The following is a 26,610-nucleotide window of genomic DNA, read 5'->3' on the forward strand; positions in this document are numbered from 1 at the left end:
TGCAAACACCGGTCACGAACGATGTGTTTTCAATACCGCGTTGGTAATAAAGAATCATTTGTTTGACCGCAACTTCTGGTGTAGCTAGCTTTAGCTTGGTACCTAGCTAGCACCAATACAGCCAGCCTGAAAACAATGACCAGTAGAAACTGCAGTCATTTTCATTATTCTTAGCAATGATTTAGGAATCCTTGTGAGAAACTATTAGCTAGGTTGCCACTTGTTCGCCTATTGAAAATGAACTTCAGTTAATGAAAATAAATAGCTAGCCAGCTACTTAACCCTGTTGCCCAAAGCGAACGCTATAAGCAGACAACTAGCTTAATCTGGCTAGTGAGGCTCCACCGGACCGGGATATGTGTTGTGAAGCTAGCCACGATAAGGATTAGTCACAATAGAGGATTTTGCGGTTCGCCTTCAAAATAAAAGTATGTAATCGACAGTGATGCAAATTAATACAATAGTAGAATTATGCCATACCTTTATTTTGAAGGCCAACCGCAAAGTCCACTGTTGTGGCTAATCCTTATTGTGGCTAGCTTCACATAGATGGGTCCCGACCACCATTAATCAAATAAGAACTGTCTTGTAAATTAGGGTTATTTTAGATGATGACTCCTAGCTATAGGTTAGCTAGCTAACTATAGTTACTTAGATGTCGTTTTGCTTTGTTTTTGGGGAAGAACATTGTTTGCATCCATGAGCTAGCTAGCTTTTTTTATGACCAGCACTTTAGGTGCGCAAGACAACTTTACCAGCATCATAGCACAGGTATCGATGAATCGTTGTGACATATGAAGAGTGAGTGTAATCAATTATTATGTGATGTGCACTCATTTCAGGACCTGATTGGTCAACAAGCTTAATTGACACGTCAAATAGTGTTATTTGATACGTGACCCAAACTGCGTTCCATAGAAATCCTGGTTGATAATGAAATGACTTATCAAATGAACATTGAAACAGCACATCAAGTAAGTGAAAGAAATAGGTTTTGATTATGTTTTATTGGTAAATGGGGACATATGTAAATGCCAACAAAATAACTTTTTGGTCAGTGTGGTGTGTGTGTAACCTTTATTTACTTAGGCAAGTCAGTTAAGATCAAATTCTTATCTACTCCTGCCAAACCCGGATGACACTGGTCCAATTGTGCCCCGCCCTATGGGACTCCCAATCACGGCTGGATGTGATACAGCCTGGATTTGAACCAGGGCCTCTTGCACTTAGATGCAGTGCCTTAGACCGCTGCGTCCATGTGTGTGTTAACTATTTAACTGTACTAGAATGCTTAAAAGGCCGCTAAAATGTAAAATATCGGTATTGTTTTTTTTGCGTAAAGGAAAATATTTGTATCGGCAAAAAATGTCAAATCGGTGCATCACTAACAATAACCCATAATGACAAAGCGAAAACAGGTTTTTAGAAATGTTTGCAAATGTATTAAAAATAAAAAACAGAAATACCTTATTTACATAAGTATTCAGACCTATTAGACTCGAAATTTGTGCATCCTGTTTCCATTAATCATCCTTGAGATGTTTCTACAACTTCATTAGAGTCCTCCTGTGGTAAATTCAAAGCACTGCAGGAAAAAACCTAATTTATTTCAAGCTTCTGTAGTTATTAACACTGTATCAAAGAGGGGAAATATATCAAGTGCAATACATTCACTTTTTTTTTAAATAAAACACTGGGTCCAATTACCAGCGATGTTTCTGTTAAGAGTGCTAGGCGAAAACGGCACAAGAACTAATGTTGACCTAAGGAACAACCCACGCAGCACCTTAGAATATGAAAGGATCCCCTCATGATGTGCTGACCTTTCTAAAGCTACGTACTTCTGCAGTCCTAGGCTCTAGACAGCACAGATGGCATGTGAGATGTGCCTGATATCCCAACCCTCTAACATGCTATTTAACTTTAATGGTTGTTCCTAAGTGTGAGGCGCCTCACAAATCCATTGGTTCATGTCCATCCTCTAGCTGTAGCCAAATGGTGTTCAACAGCTTCCTATCCACATCTCCTGTCCCTCATGAACACTGCTCTACAGTATCAGAGAGGATTTAAGAGCAGAGAGTAATACAGTACGTAGGAAAGCCATCTAGTTCCTCCTCAACGTATCCATGGTCCATCAATAATGAAGAGAGACGGGGAAGAGAATTGGGACACAGCTTTAACATTTGAGCCCTTAAACAGCCTAAAATACCCTACAACGTGTTCCCAGAATTCACCACTGACTGACGCAGTTATTGGTTCATTGACGGAAACACACGCAGGGTGGTACAGAGGGGCTATGGGAGCCTGAGGGGCTGACAGACCCGAGCTGCTGCCCTCTCCGACACAGACATTCCTGGAATTAATTTAGCAAATTATAATTCAAAAAGCTGATCTAGACTTGGAGCAAGGCCAATGTAAACGCACAGTGGTCAGAAGAGATTTAGAGGGATATTATCTGGGTTGGACTGGGCAAGGCTAGCTTAACACTGCCCTTGAGGTATATAGTAGACTAGGAAACAGGCAGCATACCTCTAGAGGGAAATTCTTTACCTTTCCTACACATTTCGATAACAAGAAAAGCTCAACTGTAGACTGAAGTGCACTTGAACCTCAGAGAAATGCACTGGGTCTGTTGTGCCAGGTCGTAATTGTCATAAAAAAGACATTGTTCTTAATTGACCCACCTGGTTAAGTGAAAGTTAAAAAGTGGGGCGCTAGTTTAGCCTATCCCGGTTAACATCTCTCTAACACAGTGTATATGTTGAGGAGCATCCTGGAGGATCCATTATAATGAACTAACCTCTCTGAACCACTATGGCAGGAAATGGCTTTTTCCATATTCCCCCCGATTCTCTCCCCACCCCACACACCTCTACTCTTCAAAGCTAGGGTCTCTCTCTGACAAGCTCTGACTTAATTCAGTTGTGAAAATAGACCAATAGAGGGATTGCAATCAAACAAATGTAAGCAACTACAAGGGGATCAGGGATAAAACACTGATGGAACACTTTGAGTTGATTTTAATTCAACGCTGACAAAATTACATAATCAAAAACATAGATCCTGTCCCATTTCTCTGTCTTTGATGAGTCCTGGCAGTGCAGCATTCCTTGTCCTAAAGATTATTTTACAAGAATTCTATGATATACATTTTTTTTTAAATGAAGAATATTGAAAAATAAAATCAGAGCTGAGTGCGTCCACAACACACATTGCCATTCTGAGCTATGCTGATTAACCAGAGGGGTATACTACAAAGCAGGATCAATGATTTAGCCAGCTAGATATGTTGTTTTGGTTGTTGAGTCAATTTCAAGCATATCTTTCTAAAAAATTTAAAGTTATTTCATAATAAGTTAGCTAGTTAAGTCATTGATCTTGCTTTGTAGTATACCTCTCTGGTACCTGATCCAATAACAAGGAACACCCTCTCATAAAACATTAATCATTATAAACTATGACAGCGACTGAAGGCCAAAAGCAGTACAGTATCAACAAACCATTGCAATGGAAAATACTGACTTATCAACACACACCATATTCACACCCTTTAAGAAATGTACAAGCCTCTAAAGACCTGCAGAACCTTTTTGTCATCATTCCACAGAGAAGTATGGAGACCTTTTAGCAGATTTGGGTTCATAAAGAGCATATAACTAACTTGTTCACCACTGGAAGTCTGGGAGAGAAATCAACCTGTCAGATGCCATAAAAGACATTAACTTATTCTGTGAGAAATGGATAATAAACTAAATGGACTATTTTACGCACACCTGGAACTATTAACATTGGCACAGGGCTGAGGAATGATGTCACCCACATTGCAGCTTATCCTATGCTGTCCAGGAGGTGTCAAGGCTTTAGCTAATGCGAACCATTTTGTTGAACACAACAGGCTTCAGCAAATGCTAACGGTTTTGATGAACACTACAGGCTTTAGCTAACGCTAAACATTCTGTATAACACAATAGGCTTCAGCTAATGCTAACCATTTTGTTGAACACAGTGCTCTGAGTGGATTGGATTTAGCTACCTCTATAATACTTGGGAGTCCCTAGCCTACAGTGCTTGAGAACTTTATGTCAAATACTGTCTATACACTATTGGTTGTGTTCCTATGAATCAAACAGTGATTCAGTTAAACCTGCAGGTGGATGAACTCCCTAACCTGTGACACATTTACCCTGTAGTCATCAAAATGTACTGCAGCCATCAATAGCCCAGTCTCCAGCACCATTCATCAAGGTCCATGCTAATTATGGAGGAAAGGACTCAGGTCAAGGCCTTGGGCAGAAGGACTTCAAGGTGTTTGGAAATCTGCCTCATAGTGACTCCCTAGTGGGCTCAAATCCAACTGGACCAAGGCAGGAAAATAAATGGAGGAACTCAAAGGGTGGGTACAGACACTTCAAAGCAGCCAATTGACTCTATTCCTTTAGGCCTCTATGGCATGGGGTTTCACTCACACCCAATGTGAAACCAATTACTTTCTGATCCGTTTCCCCTCCCCTCTGAAGAACACATGAGTCCCATTAGGGCTTTACTGTCTGGGCACACCATTAAAGCCAGGATGTCAACCTCTGTTACTAAGCCTGTCTCTCTCTCTAGAGGCTCATGAGATGGACATGATAAAACCTCTCATTTCATTCTGCTGAAGGGACAGTAAAACTACAGGTTTCCTTATGCTGCATCAGCTAAAACTGTAGTTCAGTTAATGGTGAGATGTGCTTTGATGTTATAGTGCAACAGTTTGTGAGAAGCCTTAACTGTATCAAAGTGTAGCGGCAAAAGTAAACACTGACATCATATCAAGTAAGACCATCATCAAGTGAGGCCATCCTCAAGTAAGGCAAGGCCATCCTCAAGTAAGGCAAGGCCATCCTCAAGTAAGGCAAGGCCATCCTCAAGTAAGGCAAGGCTATCATCAAGTAAGGCCACTTTATAAAGAGTACATCATGTCTTTGTTTCTACTGGAGGACATAACATGCATAATAGTCAAGAGGCAGCTCTGCGTAACCTCCACCACACCTCATTGTGAAACACAGAGAAAAAAGCCAAATTGAATGAATCTCATAACAAGGGCTAGATGAAAATCGTTTTCAGTTCCTTTTGAAGATTTTGAGGGCTGTGCGTGCAGGGTTTAGCACTCCTAGCACTACATTTTTAGAGGTTAAACAGCTGACTCAGGACCCTGTGCAGCTGGCATATGTCTTTCCATTAAAGTGAGCTGGATAATTAATAAAGAAGTCTGAGAGACGTTCCCCCTACAAAAGGCAACATTCTGGCCCCCAGCCTAAACCAACAAAGGGAAAAAAACAGGCCTCTTTGCAGGCCAAAGCAAGCCTCCAGATGGGGCTAAGGCACAGTTGGAAGGCTGTGGACAAAGAGGGAGGGGAGAGAGAGGGAACGATAGGGAGAGGAGGTAACATGAGGGAAACTATCGGGATGAAGGAAAGACAGGAAACCCAGACAGAGGTGAAAATGGAAGTGCTCATGTTGATGCTGGCCGGAAAGTGTGCATGCATGTGCATCTCTGTGTGGTGTGTGTGTGTGTGTGTGGGTGTGTGCGTTCATGCATGTGTATGTTGGTGACTCACCGCTCTCGCTCTTATCGATGACGTCCACCAGTTCGCCGGCCTGCAGGCTGATTTCCGCCGGCTCCTGCTTCTCATAGTTGGCCACCACCATGTACTGCTCCAGTAGCATAGGATCTGCACCATCCAAGCCTGGGGTTGATGGGAAAAAACAAGCTGTCAGCCAACTCCCGGGCATGGGTCCGCGAGAGCGACCGCCGGGCACCCGCTGTGCCATAGGCCAATTTGTCAGTAGACCTTAGCCAATGGGAACACACGCTGGGCTCAGTGCATCTTCCCAAGAGTCTGGCCATATAGCTGGATCCCCCACCAGCCCAAAACCAGTGGCAGTGGAGAGTCTAAAAAGAAAACTAAAGTCCCCCCCAAAAACATCAAGCAGTTAGCTGAAGAGAATCCATTCTATGATGTTGGGGGGCCTCATCCATTGTCAAAATTTGAGATAAAAAAATAGGAATAGATGGATTTAGGTAGAGAAAGAGAGAGAGGAGAAAGAGAGGAGAGCAATAGCGAGACAGAGCAGGAGCAGCAGCAGTTTATAGATGGGACAGTGGAGTGGGATAGAGGAACGGTTTCCCCTGGAAAATAAACAGACTGCTAAAAAGCCTCCTTCTCCTCCTCGTTGGGGCTGGAGGAAGAGTAGGGGGGTTGTGTACGCCAATCATAAGAGTCGACACCAGAGGCCTTAAATAGAACCAGATGAGTGGGCTGGAGTTGAGCTCAGGAGGCCAGGCCTCGGCTGCTGTGAAACACTAGAACACAGGACTTTCATTCAGCATGGCCAATGGAAAGCTTCTTTCCTGCCCTCTCTGGGTTAACCATCTAAGCACCAGAAATGACTTCATTTTGACAATGTTGTTCAACAAGACCATAAATGTATCACTTCAAACATCCAAGAATGTGTCACTATTATAGATGAGGTTGCTCTTACACTGTGATGGCAGTTTTGGGGGGGTTTATTTCATATATCTGGCTTTTAAAACAAACTGTGCAGTCCCTGTTGCATTGCATGGCATTGATGTTTATTTTAAGAATCTTATACCATAAACCAGTTTGAACCAGAGGCTTGTACCAGAGGATTGTACCAAAGACTAAAGCACACTTAATATGCACGGACAGGCATTGTAAAAAAATATATTTAAAAAAAGAACCTAAACTTCAAAAGGAAAGATCATTGAAGATAATTCTCATTTTCAAAAACGAAGCACCTGTTGCATGACTTCAAAACAGGAAATAAAATCTTCATAACAAATTGACCCACATACCACTGTACACTGAACCTCGAAAAGTAACTCCAAAACATCTCCAGCTGCAGAGAACCCAGTTTAGGAGCAGAACTAACATGTCAGCTGTACCCTAGAATCAGAGACTGCTGAGATAGAGTTCACACATTACTGCCGGTTCAGACTGGTCACAGAGTTCCATAAAATAAATAGTGTCATAAAAAAAAGAGGAGAGAAGTGATTTACAGATCACATAGAGTAACAACACAGTATACAGCACATACTACGTTATCCGGATGAAAAACCAGGATATCCTTTGGCCTAAACTCCAAGCTGCTTCAAGGCTTGCCTGAGTAAACAGATGTATAGTTTAACTGCTAACAGAAAGTTCAAGTATATGGATACTAAAACGGAGGATACAAAGAAAATGCAATAACATTGTCAATATACTGTTTCTCTCTTAGCTGAAATCAATTACAGTATTTAGTGAAAAATAAATGAAATAGCGGAGTTCCTGTCCCACATAAGAGAAATGTATACCAAACAAAATGTTAAACTAGATGAAGCCAAATGTGTCTAAATTAATAGATTATTCAACCTGTGGTAAACTCAGTGTCTGGAACATTGTAAAGAGAGCTCCATCTCAGACGATGGAAAATAGTGTAGCATGATTCCAGTCCAATAAAGAAGATTAGATAAGAAGTGATTGAGACTGCTTGGATTAAGCTGCCAGTATAAAAGAGAGGACCTGATGACAGCTGCCAGACTAAAAATGAACATTTCCGTAAATTAGGATTATATTCACATTCTAGCAGAAACATCAAAACACTAATAAATCAACCGGATGAGCTCAGCTTCAATAGCATCCAAAATACTAACCCTGCCAACGAGTGAAGTTGAACCAGTGTGGTTCCTTTTGTGGTTTACATTGCTTTCTCATTATTCGCACAGAGTTATTTTCTCACCGCGAGGTTGGGCGCAGAAGCATTGGAAAGTTAATATTAGTTGAACTTTGAGTGCAGAACACTCAAGGCATTTTAATAACCTGTCGGGAATTGTAAGAAGGATGGTGGAACACAGAGGCAAATGAATCCCATCTCTTAAAATGTTTGGAGACCATGTTGTAAAAAAGAAAATAGAAACAAGTTCATGATGTCATTTCCTGGTGAATATATACAGTGGCTTGCGAAAGTATTCACCCCCTTCGCATTTTCCTATTTTATTGACTTAATTCAAATAGATTTTTTGGGGGGTTTGTATCATTTGATTTACACAACATGCCTACCACTTTGAAGATGCAAAATATTTTTCTTGTGAAACAAACAAGAAATAAGACCAAAAAGCCCATTCTTCAAGGCAAAACTGCTCCAGCTCCTTCAAGTTGGATGTGTTCCGCTGGTGTACAGCAACCTTTAAGTCATACCACAGATTCTCAATTGGATTGAGGTCTTGGCTTTGACTAGGCCATTCCAAGACATTTAAATGTTTCCCCTTAAACCACTCGAGTGTTGCTTTAGCAGTATGCTTAGGGTCATTGTCCTGCTGGAAGGTGAACCTCTGTCCCAGTCTCAAATCTCTGGAAGACAAACAAGTTTCCTACAAGAATTTCCCTGTATTTAGCGCCATCCATCATTCCTTCAATTCTGCCACCCCCATGCTTCACTGTGGGGATGGTTATCTCGGGGTGATGAGAGGTGTTGGGTTTACACCAGACATAGCGTTTTCCTTGATGGCCAAAAATATAAATTTTAGTCTCATCTGATCAGAGTACCTTCTTCCATATGTTTGAGGAGTGTCCCACATGCCTTTTGGCAAACACCAAACATGTTAGATTTTTTTTCTTCTGGCCACTCTTCCATAAAGCCCAGCTCTGTGGAGTGTACGGCTTAAAGTGGTCCTATGGACAGATACTCCAATCTTCGCTGTGGAGCTTTGCAGCTCCTTCAGGGTTGTCTCTTTGTTGCCTCTCTGATTAATGCCCTCCTTGCCTGGTCCATGAGTTTCGGTGGGTGGCCCTCTCTTGGCAGGTTTGTTGTGGTGCCCTATTCTTTCCATTTTTTAATAATGGATTTAATGGTGCTCCATGGGATGTTCAGATTCTGATATTTTTTATAACCCATCCCTGATCTGTACTTTTTCACAACTTCATTCCTGACCTGTTTGGAGAGCTCCTTGGTCTTCATGGTGCCGCTTGCTTGGTGTTGCCCCTTGCTTAGTGGTGTTGCAGACTCTGGGGCCTTTCAGAACAGGTGTATATATACTGAGATCATGTGACACTTAGATGGCACACAGGTGGACTTTATTTAACTAATTATGTGACTTCTGAAGGTAATTGGTTGCAAAAGATGTTATTTAGGGGCTTCATAGCAAAGGGGGTGAAAACATATGCACGCACAACCTTTCCGTTTTCATTTAATTTTTAAATTTTTTGAAACAAGTTATTTTTTTCATTTCACTTCACCATTTGGACTATTTTGTGTATGTCCATTACATGAAATCCAAATAAAAATCTATTTAAAATTACAGGTTATAATGCAACAAAATAGGAAAAACACCAAGGGGGTGAATACTTTTGCAAGGCACTGTATATATCGATCTATATACATCTTCCAGGCCCGCTAGCTGTCTGAATCGCCGTGTCTCCAGTCCGCCCAGCTACTCACTGGACCCTATGATCACTCGGCTATGCATGCCTCTCTCTAATGTCAATATGCCTTGTCCATTGCTGTTTTGGTTAGTGATTATTGTTGTATTTCACTGTAGAGCCTCCAGCCCTACTCAATACGCCTCAGCTAACCCTCTTGTCCCACCTATGCGGTGACCTCACCTGGTTTAATTGATGTCTCTAGAGACAATACCTCTCTCATCGTCACTCAATGCCTAGGTTTACCTCTACTGTACTCACATCCTACCATACCTTTGTCTGTATATTATGCATTGAATCTATTTTACCGCACTCAGAAACCTGCTCCTTTTACTCTCTGTTCCGTACATACTAGATGACCAGTTTTATAGCCTTTAGCCATACCCTTATCCTACTCCTCCTCTGCTCCTCTGGTGATGAAGACGCCCTGCAGTGCCTAGCTCCACTTCCATTCCCCAGGCGCTCTCATTTGTTGACTTCTGTAACCGTAAAAGCCTTGTTTCATGCATGTTAACATTAGAAGCCTCCTCCCTGAGTTTGTTTTATTCACTGCTTTAGCACACTCTGCCAACCCGGATGTCCAAGTCATGTCTGAATCCTGGCTTAGGAAGGCCACCAAAAACCCTGAAATTTCCATCCCTAACTATAACATTTTCCGACCAGATAGAACTGCCAAAGGGGGCCGAGTTGCAATCTACTGTAGTGATAGCCTGCAGAGTTCTGTCTTACTATCCAGGTCTGTGCCCAAACAATTCAAGCTTCTACTTTTAAAAATCGACCTTTCCAGAAACAAGTCTCTCACCGTTGCCGCTTGCTATAGACCACTTTCTGCCCCCAGCTGTGCCCTGGACACCATATGTGAATTGATTGCCCCCCATCTATCTTCAGAGCTCGTGCTGTTAGGTGACCTAAACTGGGACATGCTTAACACCCCGGCCATCCTACAATCTAAGCTTGATGCCTTTAACCCCCCCCCCCCCCCCCCCCACCTTTTGCAGCAATTACAGCTGCAAGTCTCTGGGGGTATGTCTCTATTAACCACATGACAATTATTTTATGAAAAGAAAGCGGTATTATTACATAGAAACTGTTAGACAAAAATGCGCAGACAAAAATGCGCAAATAAAAATAATCTTAACTGGCATGCAGATAGGTAGAAATGGTAAGATAAATTGAAACCTTCCCCAAACTTCAAAATCTAAAGACGCTTATGGAAATCAATGTTCGCCTACCGATCTTTTGTGAGCTGCCTGTCAGATATACAGTATTTGAAGTGCTTTGCGTTTGTGAAAGCTACTTTTTGCATGATTTCTCTATTGAACTACATAATTGATATGGTGTATACCTCCACTACTCTACTTTCTTACGAATCAGTGGGGATTAAGAAGTGAGTATACACAATTCCCACTGCAAAAAAAGGTGGGTATACGGTGTATTCCTGCATATAACCCCAACTACACCACTGAATATGAGATATATAGATACACACAGCAGCTTGCGAAAGCATTCACCCCCCTTGGTATTTTTCCTATTTGTTGTCTTACAACCTGGAATTAAAATAGATTTGTAACATTTGATTTACACAACATGCCTACCACTTTGAAGATGCAAAATATTTTTGAAGAAATAAGACAAAAAAACTTGACCGTTCATAGAGCCACCTTTTGTAGAAATTACAGCTGCAAGTCTCTTGGAGTATGTCTCTATAAGCTTGGCACATATAGCCACTGGGATTTTTGCCCATTCTTCAAGGCAAAACTGCTCCAGCTCCTTCAAGTTGGATGTGTTCCACTGGTGTACAGCAATCTTTAAGTCATACCACAGATTCTCAATTGGATTGAGGTCTGGGCTTTGAATATTATTGTTTATTTAGACAATAGACAACCTGAGGATTAATTATAAACATCGTTTGACATTTTTCGACGAAATTTACCCGTACTATTAGGATGTATTCGTCTGCATGTTGTGACCGCCTTTGAGCCAGTGGACTACTGAACAAAACGCGCCAACAAAACAGAGTTTTTGGGACATTATTGAGGTACTTTATCGAACAAAACAAACATTTATTGTGTAGCTGGGACTCTTGTGACTGCAACCATATGAAGATCATCAAAGGTAAGTGATTAATTTTATCGCTATTTCTGACTTTTGTAATTCCTTTACTTGGTTGTAAAATGTTTGTATGCTTTTGTAAGCGTGGCGCTGTCCTCAGATAATCGCATGGTATGCTTTTGCCGTAAAGCCTTTTTGAAATCTGACACAGCGGCTGGATTAACAAGAAGTTAATATTTAAGCCGATGTATAACACTTGTATTTTTATGAATGTTTAATTTGACTATTTCTGTATTTTGAATTTACGCGCTGCAATTTCTCCGGATGTTGGCCAGGTGGGACGCTACCTGCCCATAAGAAGTTAATCTCATACAAATTATCAATGAACCTACCAGGTACAACCCCAAATCCGTAAACACAGGCACCCTTATAGATATCATCCTAACCAACCTGCCCTCCAAATACACCTCTGCTGTCTTCAAGCAGGATCTCAGCGATCACTGCCTCATTGCTTGCGTCCGTTATGGGTCTGCGGTCAAACGACCACCCCTCATCACTGTCAAACGCTTCCTAAAACACTTCAGCGAGCAGGCCTTTCTATACGACCTGGCCCGGGTATCCTGGAAGGATACAGACCTCATTCCGTCAGTAGAAGATGCCTGGTTATTCTTTAAAAGTGCTATCCTCACCATCTTAAATAAGCATGCCCCATTAAAAAAATGTAGGACCAGGAACAGATATAGCCCATGGTTCACTCCAGACCTGACTGCCCTTGACCAGCACAAAAACATCCTGTGGCGTACTGCATTAGCATCGAATAGCTCCCACGATATGCAACTTTTCAGGGAAGTTAGGAACCAATATACACAGGCAGTTAGGAAAGCAAAGGCTAGCTTTTTCAAACAGAAATGTGCATCCTGCACCACAAACTCCAAAAAGTTTTAGTGTAAAGTCCATGGTGAATAAGAGCACCTCCTCCCAGCGGCCCACTGCACTGAGGCTAGGAAACACTGTCACCACCGATAAATCCACGATAATTGAGAATATCAATAAGCATTTTTCTACAGCTGGCCATGCTTTCCACCTGGCCACCCTTACCCTGGTCAACAGCCCTGCACCGCCCACAGCAACTCCCCCATTTCTCCTTCACCCAAATCCAGATAGCTGATGTTCTGAAAGAGCTGCAAAATCTGGACCACTACAAATCAGCAGGACTAGACAATCTGGACCCTCTCTTTCTAAAATGGTCAGCCGAAATTGTTGCAACCCCTATTACTAGCCTGTTCGACCTCTCTTTCGTATCGTCTGAGATCCCCAAAGATTGGAAAGCTGCCGCGGTCATCCCTCTCTTCAAAGTGGGTGACACTCTAGACCCATATCTATCCTACCCTGCCTTTCTAAGGTCTTCGAAAGCCAAGTTAACAAACAGATCACCGACCATTTCGAATCGCACCGTACCTTTTCCGCTATGCAATCTGGTTTCCAAGCTGGTCATGGGTGCACCTCAGCCACGCTCAAGGTCCTAAACGATATCATATCCTCCATCGATAAGATAAAATACTGTGCAGCTGTATTCATAGACCTGGCCAAGGCTTTTGACTGTCAATCACCACATTCTTATTGGCAGACAACAGCCTTGGTTTCTGAAATGACTGCCTCGCCTGGTTCACCAACTACTTCTCAGATAGAATTCAGTGTGTCAAGCCGGAGGGCCTGTTGTCCGAACCTCTGGCAGTCTCTATGGGGGTGCCACAGGGTTCAATTCTCGGGCCGACTCTCTTCTCTGTATACATCAATGATGTTGCTCTTGCTGCTGGTGATTCTCTGATCCACCCCTATGCAGACGATACCATTCTGTATACTTCTGGCCATTCTTTGGACACTGTGTTAACTAACCTCCAGACGAGCTTCAATGCCATACAACTCTCCTTCCGTGGCCTCCAACTGCTCTTAAAATGCAAGTAAAACTAAATGCATGCTCTTCAACCGACAACTACCAGCACCTGCCCGCCCATCCAGCATCACTACTCTGGACAGTTCTGACTTAGAATATGTGGACATCTACAAATACCTAGGTGTCTGGTTAGACTGTAAACTCTCCTTCCAGACTCACATTAAGCATCTCAAATCCAAAATTAAATCTAGAATCGGCTTCCTATTTCGTAACAAAGAATCCTTCACTCACGCTGCCAAACATACCCTCGTTAAACTGACTATCCTACCTATCCTTGACTTCGGCGATGTCATTTACAAAATAGCCTCCAACACTCTACTCAGCAAATTGGATGCAGTCTATCACAGTGCCATCTGTTTTGTCACCAAAGCCCCATATACAACCCACCACCGTGACCTGTATGCTCTCGTTGGCTGGCCCTCGCTTCATATTGTTCGCCAAACCCCCTGGCTCTAGGTCATCTATAAAAGTATTTGCTAGGTAAAGCCCTGCCTTATCTCAGCTCACTGGTCACCATAGAAGCACCCACCCGTAGCACACGCTCCAGCAGGTATATTTCACTGGTCACCCCCAAAGCCAATTACTCTTTTGGCTGCCTTTCCTTCCAGTTCTCTGCTGCCAATGACTGGAACGAATTGTAAAAATCACTGAAGCTGGAGACTCATATATCCCTCACTAACTTTAAGCACCAGCTGTCAGAGCAGCTCATAAATCACTGCACCTGTACATAGCCCATCTGTAAATAGCCAATCCAACTAAATCATCCCAATACTGTTATTATTTTTTTTCTCCTTTGCACCCCAGTATCTCTACTTGCACATTCAATTTCTGCACATCTATCACTCCAGTGTTTAATTGCTAAATTGTAATTATTTCGCCACTATGGCCTATTTATTGCCTTACCTCCCTTATCTTACCTCATTTGCACACACTGTATATAGACTTTTTCCTATTGTGTTATTGACTGCATGTTTGTTTATTCCATGTGCAACTCTGTTGTTGTTTGTGTCGCACTGCTTTGCTTTATCTTGGCCAGGTCGCAGTTGTGAATGAGAAATTGGTCTCAAAAGCCTACCGGGTTAAATAAAGGTGAAATAAAAAAATAAAATCTATATACAGTTGAAGTCGGAAGTTTACATACGCCTTAGCCAAGGGCGGCAGCGTAGCCTAGTGGTTAGAGTGTTGGACTAGTAACCGAAAGGTTGCAAGATCGAATCCCTGAGCTGACAGGGTACAAATCTGTCGTTCTGCCCCTGAACTAGGCAGTTAGCCCACTTTTCCTAGGCAGTCATTGAAAATAAGAATTTGTTCCTAACTGACTTGCCTAGTTAAATAAAGGTAAAATAAAAAACATTTAAACTCAGTTTTTCACAATTCCTGACATTTAATCCTAATAAAATTCCCTGTCTTAGGTCAGTTAGGATCACCACTTTATTTTAAGAATGTGAAATGTCAGAATAATAGTAGAGAGAAGGATTTATTTCAGCTTTTATTTCTTTCATCACATTCCCAGTGGGTCAGAAGTTTACATACACTCAATTAGTATTTGGTAGCATTGCCTTTAAATTGTTTAACTTGGGTCAAACATTTTGGGTAGCCTTCCACAAGCTTCCCACAATAACTTGGGTGAATTTTGGCCCATTCCTCCAGAGACAGAGCTGGTGTAACTGAGTCAGGTTTGTAGGCCTCCTTGCTCGCACATGCTTTTTCAGTTCTGCCCACAATTTTTCTATAGGACTGAGGTCAGGGCTTTGTGATGGCCACTCCAATACCTTGACTTTGTTGTCCTTAAGCCATTTTGCCACAACTTTGGAAGTATGCTTTGGGTCATTGTCCATTTGGAAGACCCATTTGCGACCAAGCTTTAACTTCCTGACTGATGTCTTGAGATGTTGCTTCAATATATCCAAATCATTTTCCTGCCTCATGATGCCTCCTGCAGCAAATCACCCCCACAACATGATGCTGCCACTCCCGTGCTTCACGGTTGGGATGGTGTCTTCAGCTTGCAAGCCTCCCCCTTTTTCCTCCAAATGTAATGATGGTCATTATGACCAAACAGTTTTATTTTTGTCTAATCAGACCAGAGGACATTTCTCCAAAAAGTACGATCTTTTTCCCCATGTGCAGTTGCAAACCGTAGTCTGGCTTTTTTATGGCAGTTTTGGAGCAGTGGCTTCTTCCTTGCTGAGCGGCCTTTCAGGTTATGTCGACATAGGACTCGTTTTACTCTAGATATAGATACTTTTCTACCTGTTTCCTCCAGAATCTTCACAAGGTCCTTTGCTGTTGTTCTGGGAATGATTTGCACATTTCGCACCAAAGTGCGTTCATCTCTAGGAGACAGAACGCGTCTCCTTCCTGAACGGTATGACGGCTGCGTGGTCCTATGATGTTTATACTTATGTACTATTTTTTGTACAGATGAACGTGGTACCTTCAGGCGTTTGGAAATTACTCCTAAGGATGAAGCTGACTTGTGGAGGTCTACAAAAAAAATTCTGAGGTCATGGCTGATTTCTTTTGATGTTCCCATGATGTTTCCTTGAAATACATCCACAGGTACATTTCCAATTGACTCAAATGATGTCAATTAGCCTATCAGATGCTTCTAAAGCCATGACATAATTTTCAGGAATTTTCCAAGCTGTTTAAAGGCACAGTCAACTTAGTGTATGTAAACTTCTGACCCACTGGAATTGTGATACAGTGAATTATAAGTGAAATAATCTGTCTGTAAACAATTGTTGGAAAAATTACTTGTGTCATGCACAAAGTAGATGTCCTAACCGACTTGCCAAAAACAATAGTTAGTAAACAAGAAATTTGTGGAGTGGTTGAAAAAACGAGTTTTAATGACTCCAACCTAAGTGTATGTAAGCTTCCGACTTCAACGGTATATCTATATATAAACTGGGTGGTTTGAGCCCTGAATGCTGATTGGCTGACTGCCGTGGTATGTCAGACCGTGTGCCACGGGTATGACAAAAGTTATTTTTACTGCTGTAATTACATTGGTAAACAGTTTATAATAGCAATAAGGCACTTATGGGGTTGGTGATATATGGTCAATATACCACGGCTAAGGGCTGTATGCAGGCACTCCGCATTGTGTCGTGCTTAAGAACAGCCCTTAGCCGTGGTATATTAGCCATATACTACACCCCCTCGGGCCTAAACAAATACATTTATATATATATATAAATTATATATATATACATATACATATAAATTATATATATATACATATATATATATATATATTTTTTTATTATTATTTTAAACTCAACAGGGCTTGATAAAACAGGAATCCACGCAAAACGACGTGAAGTGATGTTTTTGAAACGTGCTTCTTCTCTTGTTGGGCAGGGAGGGGTGTGCGCTGTGCGAATGAGTAAAGACTCTGTCAGCACACTCAGTAGGTCCCAAAAACAAAAGCTAATATTTCAGCCCCTTTCAGGAAATCAAATGTTTTGCATCAGCAGGAAGAACAGGCTAGAACAAGGGTCACTAAGGTGAGAAATATTAGGAGGGAAAGCCTAAGACGTTGTAGGGTAGAGCTAAAATAAGGTCTTCATCTGGATACCAATGAAATCCTTTTTTTTAACTCTAACCTGTGTAACATTCCACAAAGACTAATGTAGATTAATATGAAATTGTATGTTGGGTGAAATATGCTTCATATCATAATACTTCTTTCTACTCTGTCCCCAAACTCTGTAGCTTTAGTATGCACATGTGATTTACAGTAGGTACAGTATGTATTCCAACTCAATCATCTGAGGGCATGAAATTAGATGCAGTAGATGAAATCAATTTGATCGATTGGAGGAGGATGGTTTAGTGTGCTGCAAGTAGTGGCCACACTAGTGTTAACAAACTGAGCCTGTTAGGAGAGAAATCCTGCTTTTAGCACATATGATTGATATCAGTTCCCCCACCCTTCCTGGAATCTCAGAATATCAACAACTTTAGTGTCTAGACTCTAGACTACTGTGTTTACGTGCGTGTGTGCCTGCCTGCCTCCTAGGATGCCTGCGGGCATCGCCCCATATGCACAGCACATATCTATAACCCTTAAAATGTTATATTTGACACCAGACTTTTGAAATAGCCCTGTTAGACACTCTGTTTACATCTCACCTCACTCAGATTTATACTTGCACTTCCTGCTCCCAGCCCTGCTCTCCCTCCTTCCCAATCCCATTATTGGTCCCGTCCAAAACAGGACGAAAGTTGGGAGCATTGCAAGAATGCATCTTGGGGAGGAAACAGGGGAGGTTGGGAATTGGGAAGGCTGTTGGTTTGGGTCAGGGGATTTATCCTCCTTTGTTGTCAGGGTTCCTGATCTTACTCTGGGTCTGGTTAGAGGGAGGGCTGGTGTGACACTGGCATGATGAAGACCTTTTGATTTTTACATTTTTTACATTTTAGTCATTTAGCAGACGCTCTTATCCAGAGCGACTTACAGTAGTTAATGCATACATTTCATACAATTTCATACATTTTTTTTTTTTTTTTTTTCTGTGCTGGCCCCCCGTGGGAATCGAACCCACAACCCTGGTGTTGCAAACACCATGCTCTACCAACTGAGCTACAGGGAAGACTGAAGCTGTTTTAGCTGAGAGATGGAGTAGATCTAAATCTGGTCTTTGGATCGTCAGCTGCAGTTGTGTGGGTGGATAAGAAGGGGATACTGAGCGGTTGTTCAATGCAGTTTACAGATGCTTTCACTGAGTCACTTTGTTAAAACTATCTCTAAAAAGGATGTTGGATGTGTACCGTCAGACAACAAACAAATAAAACCCTGCATAAAAGGGAAATAAACTGCACATGGGGTTCTAACTATATTGAGCAGCTCATATTCAAAATCAGATATTGTATAAGTACATAAACCTATGTAGTAACACTATATTGTAGGTGTTCTTATGTATGCATTCATAAAGCCCTTATAACAGCTATATAACACATTAGTCATAAAGTGACATAAGTAGTTTATTGTTATGAGTAATGGCATAAGGTGTTATAAAACTAGTTATAACGGGTGTTATAGATGACTGTTGATCCTGTTGTCATAGGCTCTAATGTCAACTGTTAATAACAGCTGCTATAACAGAGCCTGAATGACAACTAATGTCATAAGTTATTACATGCTACTTAACAGTCTACATACCAGATGATATAAACAGGGTGTTATGTAATTTACCAACATCTGTGTCACATTATTATATTAAATGGAATGATGGGCATCATAACCATGTAATATGCCCTTATAGAGTGTGCACAGAAACCTTCAATAAAGTGACATTAATTTGAGGTGTTATAAAACAGTTATGAATGTTCTTGTACCACAGCACGAGTTGAGAAACACAAAACTTGAACATTCAAAGGATCTCAAAGCAGCATGGTCGAACAGTCCATTGACTCCAACATAAACGTCTCAATATACAATTTGCAGATGCATCTACATTATAAAGTCTTTATTGGTTGTTATTGATTTATCAGACAACTGGAGTGTCATGTGTTCTTGCCACATATTGCCCCTCAACAGCTGTTTAGCATTGAAAATCATCAGGCAGCCCCTTTGCCTTATTTTGTGTCTGTTGGTTTCCTAACATGTATTTTCTGGCACACACTGGGTATTATGAGATGAAGACTCGATTGCTTTTCACAAGTGCTCCAGCTAGCTAGCTGCCTGCTACAGGCTTAGGAGGGGTTGGTTCCTTGTTGAGGCAGAGGTGACAAATGGTCACTGGCTTGGCTCTAGAACTCATGATGGTGTTAGCTACTTCTGTAAAAAGTCACAAACTGTCAGTGCACACACTGACTTTGTGGTTTAAGAGACTTGCCTGTTTATAATGCAGTTCTGCTACTGCTGTGTGTATTTTAGAGTTAGTTCAGCCAAATATCCATACAGTATCTTTCTAGAAAAACATAAGAATGTTGCAAATGTTTGCCTCGCATTGTCTAACCCGTTTCATTATAAAAATGGTAGTTTCACTCGAGTGAGATTCAGTTAATTCAATCTTTCAGATGGCATTGGCCTTGCAGCATGTCAATAAAAGTCCTGTGTCTGGGAGGCAGCATGAGTCAAAAAGCTCAGTATCAAGCAAGGGGAGTGTGATTGCTGAAACAGCCCACAGTTGTTTATGTGGTAGAGAAGCACACATTCGTCATAGAGATTTTAGCCTGGTGCAGGAACTCTTTGTCAGTTCCCCTTCACACACACACACACACACACACACACACACACACACACACACACCTTTGTACACACACACACACACACACAGTCACGCACACGACTAGCTGGCCCCTTACCCGTGCGCCCCTTGACCCTTCACACATACCCCAATACTCCCCCTGATACCCCTCCCACCCTACCACCCGTCACACACAATTCCACTCCCTATATGCCCCCCAGCTCAAATAAAGCCAGCATGGCTGCGCACACTCCCCCGGTCCGTGCGTAACACTTGCCACGTAAACCTACTCTCCTCACATGCACGGAGCCCCCAAGCGTTCTTACACTCTCTCCCACTCTCTCTCTCTCCCTCCCCAACTCTCATTCTCGCTCTCATTCTCTCTCACGCTCTCCCTCTCCTACTCTCTCTCTACACAGTCCTGTTATCCTAACACAGTAAAGCTGCTCAGATAAACAGTTCATTTTATTCACTTGTGCTGAGTTGTTTAAGTTAAGTTTTCTTTTAGTAAATAGGGTTTCAGCCTGAACTGTTGTCTGTCATAGTTACTTCAAAACAGTTTCCAAATAGTATGTTAACTTCCAAACCATTTTCCTTGGAGACACAGCAGATCTAGTGAAAACATTCAGGTCTTACTTCTGAGTAACCTCATATTGTCTATCGATAGCACTACTCTGTGCTAGTCTCAAGTCTAGCTGTGCTGTGCCCATGAGGAGTTGACCAAACCACACATGCTTAGGCAGCCACCCAGGCTGTACTGTATGCTGTCTATGAAGTTAGTGATGAGAACAATAGACAGAACGAGACATACTGTAAATAGTGCTAAGATATATACCTGGAGAACAAGTAAGGTATAGTACGTCCTGTGTTGACCCATAGAGAGCAACAGATCTACAGAATGAAGTGGACTCAACAGGGAGTGGAAATCATCCAACTGAGAACCCCATAGGGCCCTTGATGTGATTGTAAGGGAGGTCACAGTTGGAGAATAATTGCTGAGATACAGGCCAAAACCTTACCGAAACCACATGAAGGAGCAAATCCTTGGGCAAATCATTTATTCGTAACTCAATAGTGGTTTTCAGGGACATCTTTTCTTTATCTTAATGTCATAATCTATGGAGTAAATCCTTTTTTGCTCCTAATCAGGGACCCAGCGGTTCACCTATGGGCAATTTCACCAGTCCATAATAAATAACGGAACTTGAAACTTTTGAACACTGAATAAACATTGAAGAAATTCAAGATAGCTGGCGGGTGTATGAGGGAATGACAAACCACACAGAGAGAGAGAGAGCCAGAGAATGGGGCAGTCATCATGACGATGCTATGAATGACTGATTGTCTACGTCAGGGTATAAGACAGAGCTGTTCAGATAGCCTGTGATTTCTGCAGAATGTCCATGCCAGGTAAACAGTGGGAACCAGTCTGGCTAAACCATGCAGTAACCACCAGCAGTTGTGGCCTGGGGCAACATTTTCCTGTTAACCCTAACTCTGAACTCTTAGGAGGGACCAACACCATGTAATTATGGGGACCTTAAGCTGCAGCTACAGCAAAAATTCACCACAGACTTGCACAGTCTCTTTGCTGTTCTGGTTTAATAAAGTAATACCAATATCTCAGTGCAGTTAACCCGGTTTCCTGGTGTGCAGGAGGTAGATTTCAAAAGGAGATGTCCAGTAAGGCTAAGCTATTGATTAAACTAGAGAAGTACGGCAAAATATCAGCATCTTGAGAGATTCCTCCAAGGCTTTCCATCTTAATTTAAAAGATGGAAAATGATGTTTACTATTACAAGAGACAATAAAATAGGACCATTTCATTAATGAATCATTGTTTGTCAACTGTAACTATTTCAAAATGTATCGGAAGAGCAACTTTTACAACTGTGGATAAGCTATTATTCCAGCCTCCGATTCCTGGAAGAAATGCAATATCTAGCACAGTCTGAACGTAGGCTACGACAGAGACACACGCCTGAAATAAGGCAAGCTTTCCATTTCCTTATGTCAATGGAATTCACTGTTACGTAAAGGCACAATACCATAGTGTAGAATAAAATTAGGTTGGAGTCTCATTTCATTTGGTGGCAACTTCATTAGGTTGCCAGGAATGTGTAATTCAGCTGTACTATTTAATGCATAATACTGTAGGTCAGGGGTATTCAACTCTTACCCTACGAGGTCCGGAGAATGCTGGTTTTCTGTTCTACCTGATAATTAATTGCACACACCTGGTGTACCAGGTCTAAATCAGTCCCTGATCAGAGGGAAACAAAAAAATGCAGTGTAAATGGTTTGGAGGTCCAGAGTTGATTTTCAAGGCTTCAGGTGTAATGTATTATTCAAATAATTGTAGTCAAATTCATGGCAACTTCATGAATTGTTGAATCTTGTATTTTGTCACCTGGTAGTACTGAGCAATTTGTGCTTTTTGAGGTTGGTTCGGATTTGGTTACCACATTTTTTCCCCCCAGGTTTCGATAATTTTTTAAGACATTGTGGGTTGAATGCTGTAACAGAGAATAAATCAATTAATACAAATTCCATGATGGTAATGACTACACATTACTGCTTATCACTTATTTTAACCATCCTTTATTTTCATTACTTTACTTTCATAAAATATTTCAGATGTTGTGTATATTACATTTGTTTTTTTATGACATAATTTTATTCCAAGTCGTCATCTCATCTCTGCTCTATAGATCTGCTGCCTTGGCTGTCTGACAACATTACTATTTTAGTAGTTCTTCAAAGTAAATAAGGCATACTTTTAAGACTGCTGAATACCAATCACTTAGATCAGTGGTCAAATCAAAGACCTTAGCGTGAAATGCTTACTTACAAGCCCCTAACCAACAGTGCAGTTCAAGAAATGGAGTTAATAAAATATTAACTAAAGTAGATTTTTTTTAATCAATCACAAGGCAACACAAGAAAGTGACATAACAATAACGACGCTATATACTCGATACCGAGTCAATGTGCGGGGGTACAGGTTAATCAAGGTAATTTGTAAAGTGACTATGCATAGATAATAAAAAAACGAGTTGCAGCAATGTAAAAACAAAAGGGGGGGCCACTTGATTAGTTTAGTTGCTCAGTAGTCATATGGCTTGGGGGTAGAAGGTTTTAAGGAGCCTTTTGGTCCTAGACTTGGCACTCCGGTACCGCTTGTGTGCGGTAGCAGAGAGAACAGTCTATGACTTGGGTGACACTACCAGTCTTTGACCATTTTTTGGGCCTTCCTCTGACACCGCCTAGTACATACACTACCGTTCAAAAGTTTGGGGTCACTTAGAAATGTCCTTGTTTTTGAAAGAAAAGCACTTTTTTTTTGTTGAAAACCTACCAAAAAACAATCAAGCAACAACAAATTCAATCCCTTTTAGACAACTTCCTGGACAAAACATTCCACTGTAATAGTGATGGTGTAAACTTGGCAGAAGAAAACCTAAAACAGTATATTTGACCTTTCAGCTTCCCTATCAAATCTAAACATTTCAAACAGAAAACCTTAGAAAATTAACAAACATTTTTAGAAGAAGGCCCTAAAAATTGTCAAAGACAAATTGTCAGCCACCCTAGTCATAGAATACTCACTATGCTACCGCAAGGCAAGTGGCACCAGAGCGCCAAGTCTAGGGCCATGACTCCTGAACAGCAAATCCAATGGCTACGCAGAATATTTGCATTGTCCCCCCTCCCCCTTTTTACGCTTCTGCTACTCTCTGTTTATTATCTATGTACAGTCACTTTAACTCTACCTACATGTACACTACCGTTCAAAAGTTTGGGGTCACTGACAAATGTCCTTGTTTTTGAAAGAAAAGCATAATTTTTTTGTCCATTAAAATAACATCAAATTGATCAGAAATACAGTGTAGACATTGTTAATGTTGTAAATGACTATTGTAGCTGGAAACGGCTGATTTGTAATGGCGTACAGAGGCCCATTATCAGCAACCATTACTCCTGTGTTCCAATGGCACACTGTGTTAGCTAATCCAAGTTTATCATTTTAAAAGGCTAATTGATCATTAGAAAACCCGTTTGCAACTATGTTAGAACAGCTGAGAACTGTTGTTCTGATTAAAGAAGCAAGAAAACTGGCCTTCTTTATACTAGTTGAGTATCTGGAGCATCAGCATTTGTGGGTTCGATTACAGGCTCAAAACAAAATTCTATAACTCGTCAGTCTATTCTTGTTCTGAGATAAGAAGGCTATTCCACGTGAGAAATTGCCAAGAAACTGAAGATCTCGTACAAGGCTGTGTACTACTCCCTTCACAGAACAGCGCAAACTGGCTTTAACCAGAATAGAAAGGAGTGGGAGGCCCCGGTGCACAACTGAGCAAGTACATTAGAGTGTCTCGTTTGAGAAACAGATGCCTCACAAGTCCTCAACTGGCAGCTTCATTAAATAGTACCCGCAAAACACCAGTCTCAACATCAACAGTGAAGAGGCGACTCCGGGATGCTGGCCTTCTAAGCAGAGTTCCTCTGTCCAGTGTCTGTGTTCTTTTGCCTATCTTAATCTTTTCTTTTTATTGACCAGTCTGAAATATGACTTTTCTATGCAACTCTGCCTAGAAGGCCATCATCCCGGAGTCGCCTCTTCACTGTTGACATTGAGACTGGTGTATTGTGGGTACTATTTAATGAAGCTGCCAGTTGAGGACTTGTGAGGCATCGGTTTCTCAAACTGGACACTAATGTACTTGTCCTCTTGCTCAGTTGTGCATCGTGGCCTCCCACTCCTCTTTCTATTCTGGTTAGAGCAAATTTGCGCTGTTCTGTGAAGGGAGTAGTACACAACGTTGTACGAGATCTTCAGTTTCTTGGCAATTTCTCGCATGGAATAGCCTTAATTTCTCAGAACAAGAATAGACTGATAAGTTTCAGAAGAAAGTTCTTCGTTTCTGCCCTTTTTGAGCCAGTAATCAAACCCACAAATGCTGATTCTTCAGATACTCAACTAGTATAAAGAGTTTTATTGCTTCTTTAATCAGTACAACAGTTTTCAGCTGTGAGAACATAATTGCAAAAGGGTTTTCTAATGATCAATTAGTCTTTTAAAATGATAAACTTGGATTAGCTAACACAGTGTGCCAATGGAACACAGGAGTGATGGTTGCTGATAATGGGCCTCTGTACGCCTATCTAGATATTCCATTACAAATCAGCCGTTTCCAGCTACAATAGTTATTTACAACTCAGCAAAAAAAGAAACGTCCCATTTTCAGGACAATGTCTTTTAAAAATAATTTGTAAAAATCCAAATAACTTCACAGATCTTCATTGTAAAGGGTTTAAACACCGTTTCCCATGCTTGTTCAATGAACCATAAACAATTAATGAACATGCACCTGTGGAACAATCGTTAAGACACTAACAGCTTAAAGACGGTAGGCAATTAAGGTCACAGTTATGAAAACTTAGGACACTAAAGAGGCCTTTCTACTAACTCTGAAAAACACCAAAAGAAAGATGCCCAGGGTCCCTGCTCATCTGCGTGAATGTGCCTTAGGCATGCTGCAAGGCATGAGGACTGCAGATGTGGCCAGGGCAATAAATTGCAATGTCCGTACTGTGAGACACCTAAGACAGCGCTACAGGGAGACAGGATAGATAGCTGATCGTCCTCGCAGTGGCAGACCACGTGAACTTACTTGTAAAAACAGCAGCTCTTTGCTGTATTCATTGAGTCACTCTCTAGTCATGGTTTTAAAAGTTTTGAAATCATACAGCATACATTTTTTTTTATGTCTCAAGGAAACTGCAGACACTGTGATCTGCGCTCTGATTGACCAGTGGTAGGCCTATAGGTGCACTTGATTTGCTCTCTGGGCCTTCTGGGTATGCAGAGTTCTACCTTCAGACACATGACATTTTTTAAAAAAGGGAACACTTTGCCTTCCCAGCGTTAAGGCTGCAGAATCAAGTGTGCCTACCGCCAACAGCACTGAACGAAAAAATGCAAGGCTTTATCGTTGTTGTTTTTTACAGAAATGTTTGGTGATCGACTACGAATGCTTTGGAGATCGACGAGTCGATCGCGATTGACCGGTTGGTGACCACTTTTCAGATCGAGATACCTTGCCAGGCAACTGCTTTCTATTCCTCTCAATCATGCGTTCTCTCTTCTCTCCGTCTCCGTGTCTGCTCCACACAGACTGGACAAGTATGTGGGTGCGCAATGGATTATGGTCATTGCAGTTAATTACCACGTTGTCTAAGCTAAACTATGTAGAATAATCATTGGCCCGTTAGAAACTACAACTCCCTACTACATTGCACAGTTCAGGCTTGATCTGAGTGATCTCTAGAGACACTGCGTATCGAGCACACAGAAGAAAGAAAAACTAAATGGATTTAAAATAATTGTAAATAGTTTAAAAACAAGAAATATCCGAAATTAGGGATAATTGCTGAGAACTATCACCTGGTAACATCACCTGGAGTCTAGAATGCTGGTGACTCAAGTACGCACACACACGGACATACTGCAGATGCACAGCTGCTCCCTCAGCCCCTCTGAATCCTACGTATAAACCCACCCACGGCCATATGCCCATGCACTGAGCCCACTCACCGTCCCAACAGTCAGCACCCAACCCAGGAACAGCATAGCTGTACAAACAGGTGCTCCTTCCCACCCAACGCTGTTTGCTTAACCCTTTCATCACAATAAGCTGTGTTGAATTTGGCTGTGTGCATTAAGCAGAGACGATATGTTATCGTGAGCCGAGTTGGTCTTACTATACACTTATGACATTACAGAGCTTTCTTCAACAGTCTATAGATCTTTGCTCAGTTGGTGGAAAGGATATGGACTCCCAAGAAATGCTTTGTTACCGTATGCCTGTTTGGTACAAAGACATGTATGCCTACACACACGCACACCAATAGAGATATGCACGCACACACCAGACTA

The 26,610-nt window shown here is 41.6% G+C and overlaps 1 protein-coding gene across 2 annotated transcripts in view; it reads right to left on the reverse strand.

Moving 5' to 3' along the window:
• The window catches only part of LOC115193739 (SH3 and PX domain-containing protein 2A), a 103,724-nt gene that overhangs the window by 46,397 nt on the left and 30,717 nt on the right, over positions 1-26,610 (reverse strand). For both annotated transcript variants that reach the window (XM_029752698.1, XM_029752697.1), the window contains exon 7: positions 5,598-5,726. In XM_029752698.1, the coding sequence (XP_029608558.1) occupies positions 5,598-5,726 (129 nt within the window). The remainder of the gene's footprint in view (positions 1-5,597; positions 5,727-26,610) is intronic.

This window comes from Salmo trutta, chromosome 5, assembly GCF_901001165.1.
Source record: "Salmo trutta chromosome 5, fSalTru1.1, whole genome shotgun sequence".
NCBI lineage: Eukaryota > Metazoa > Chordata > Actinopteri > Salmoniformes > Salmonidae > Salmo > Salmo trutta.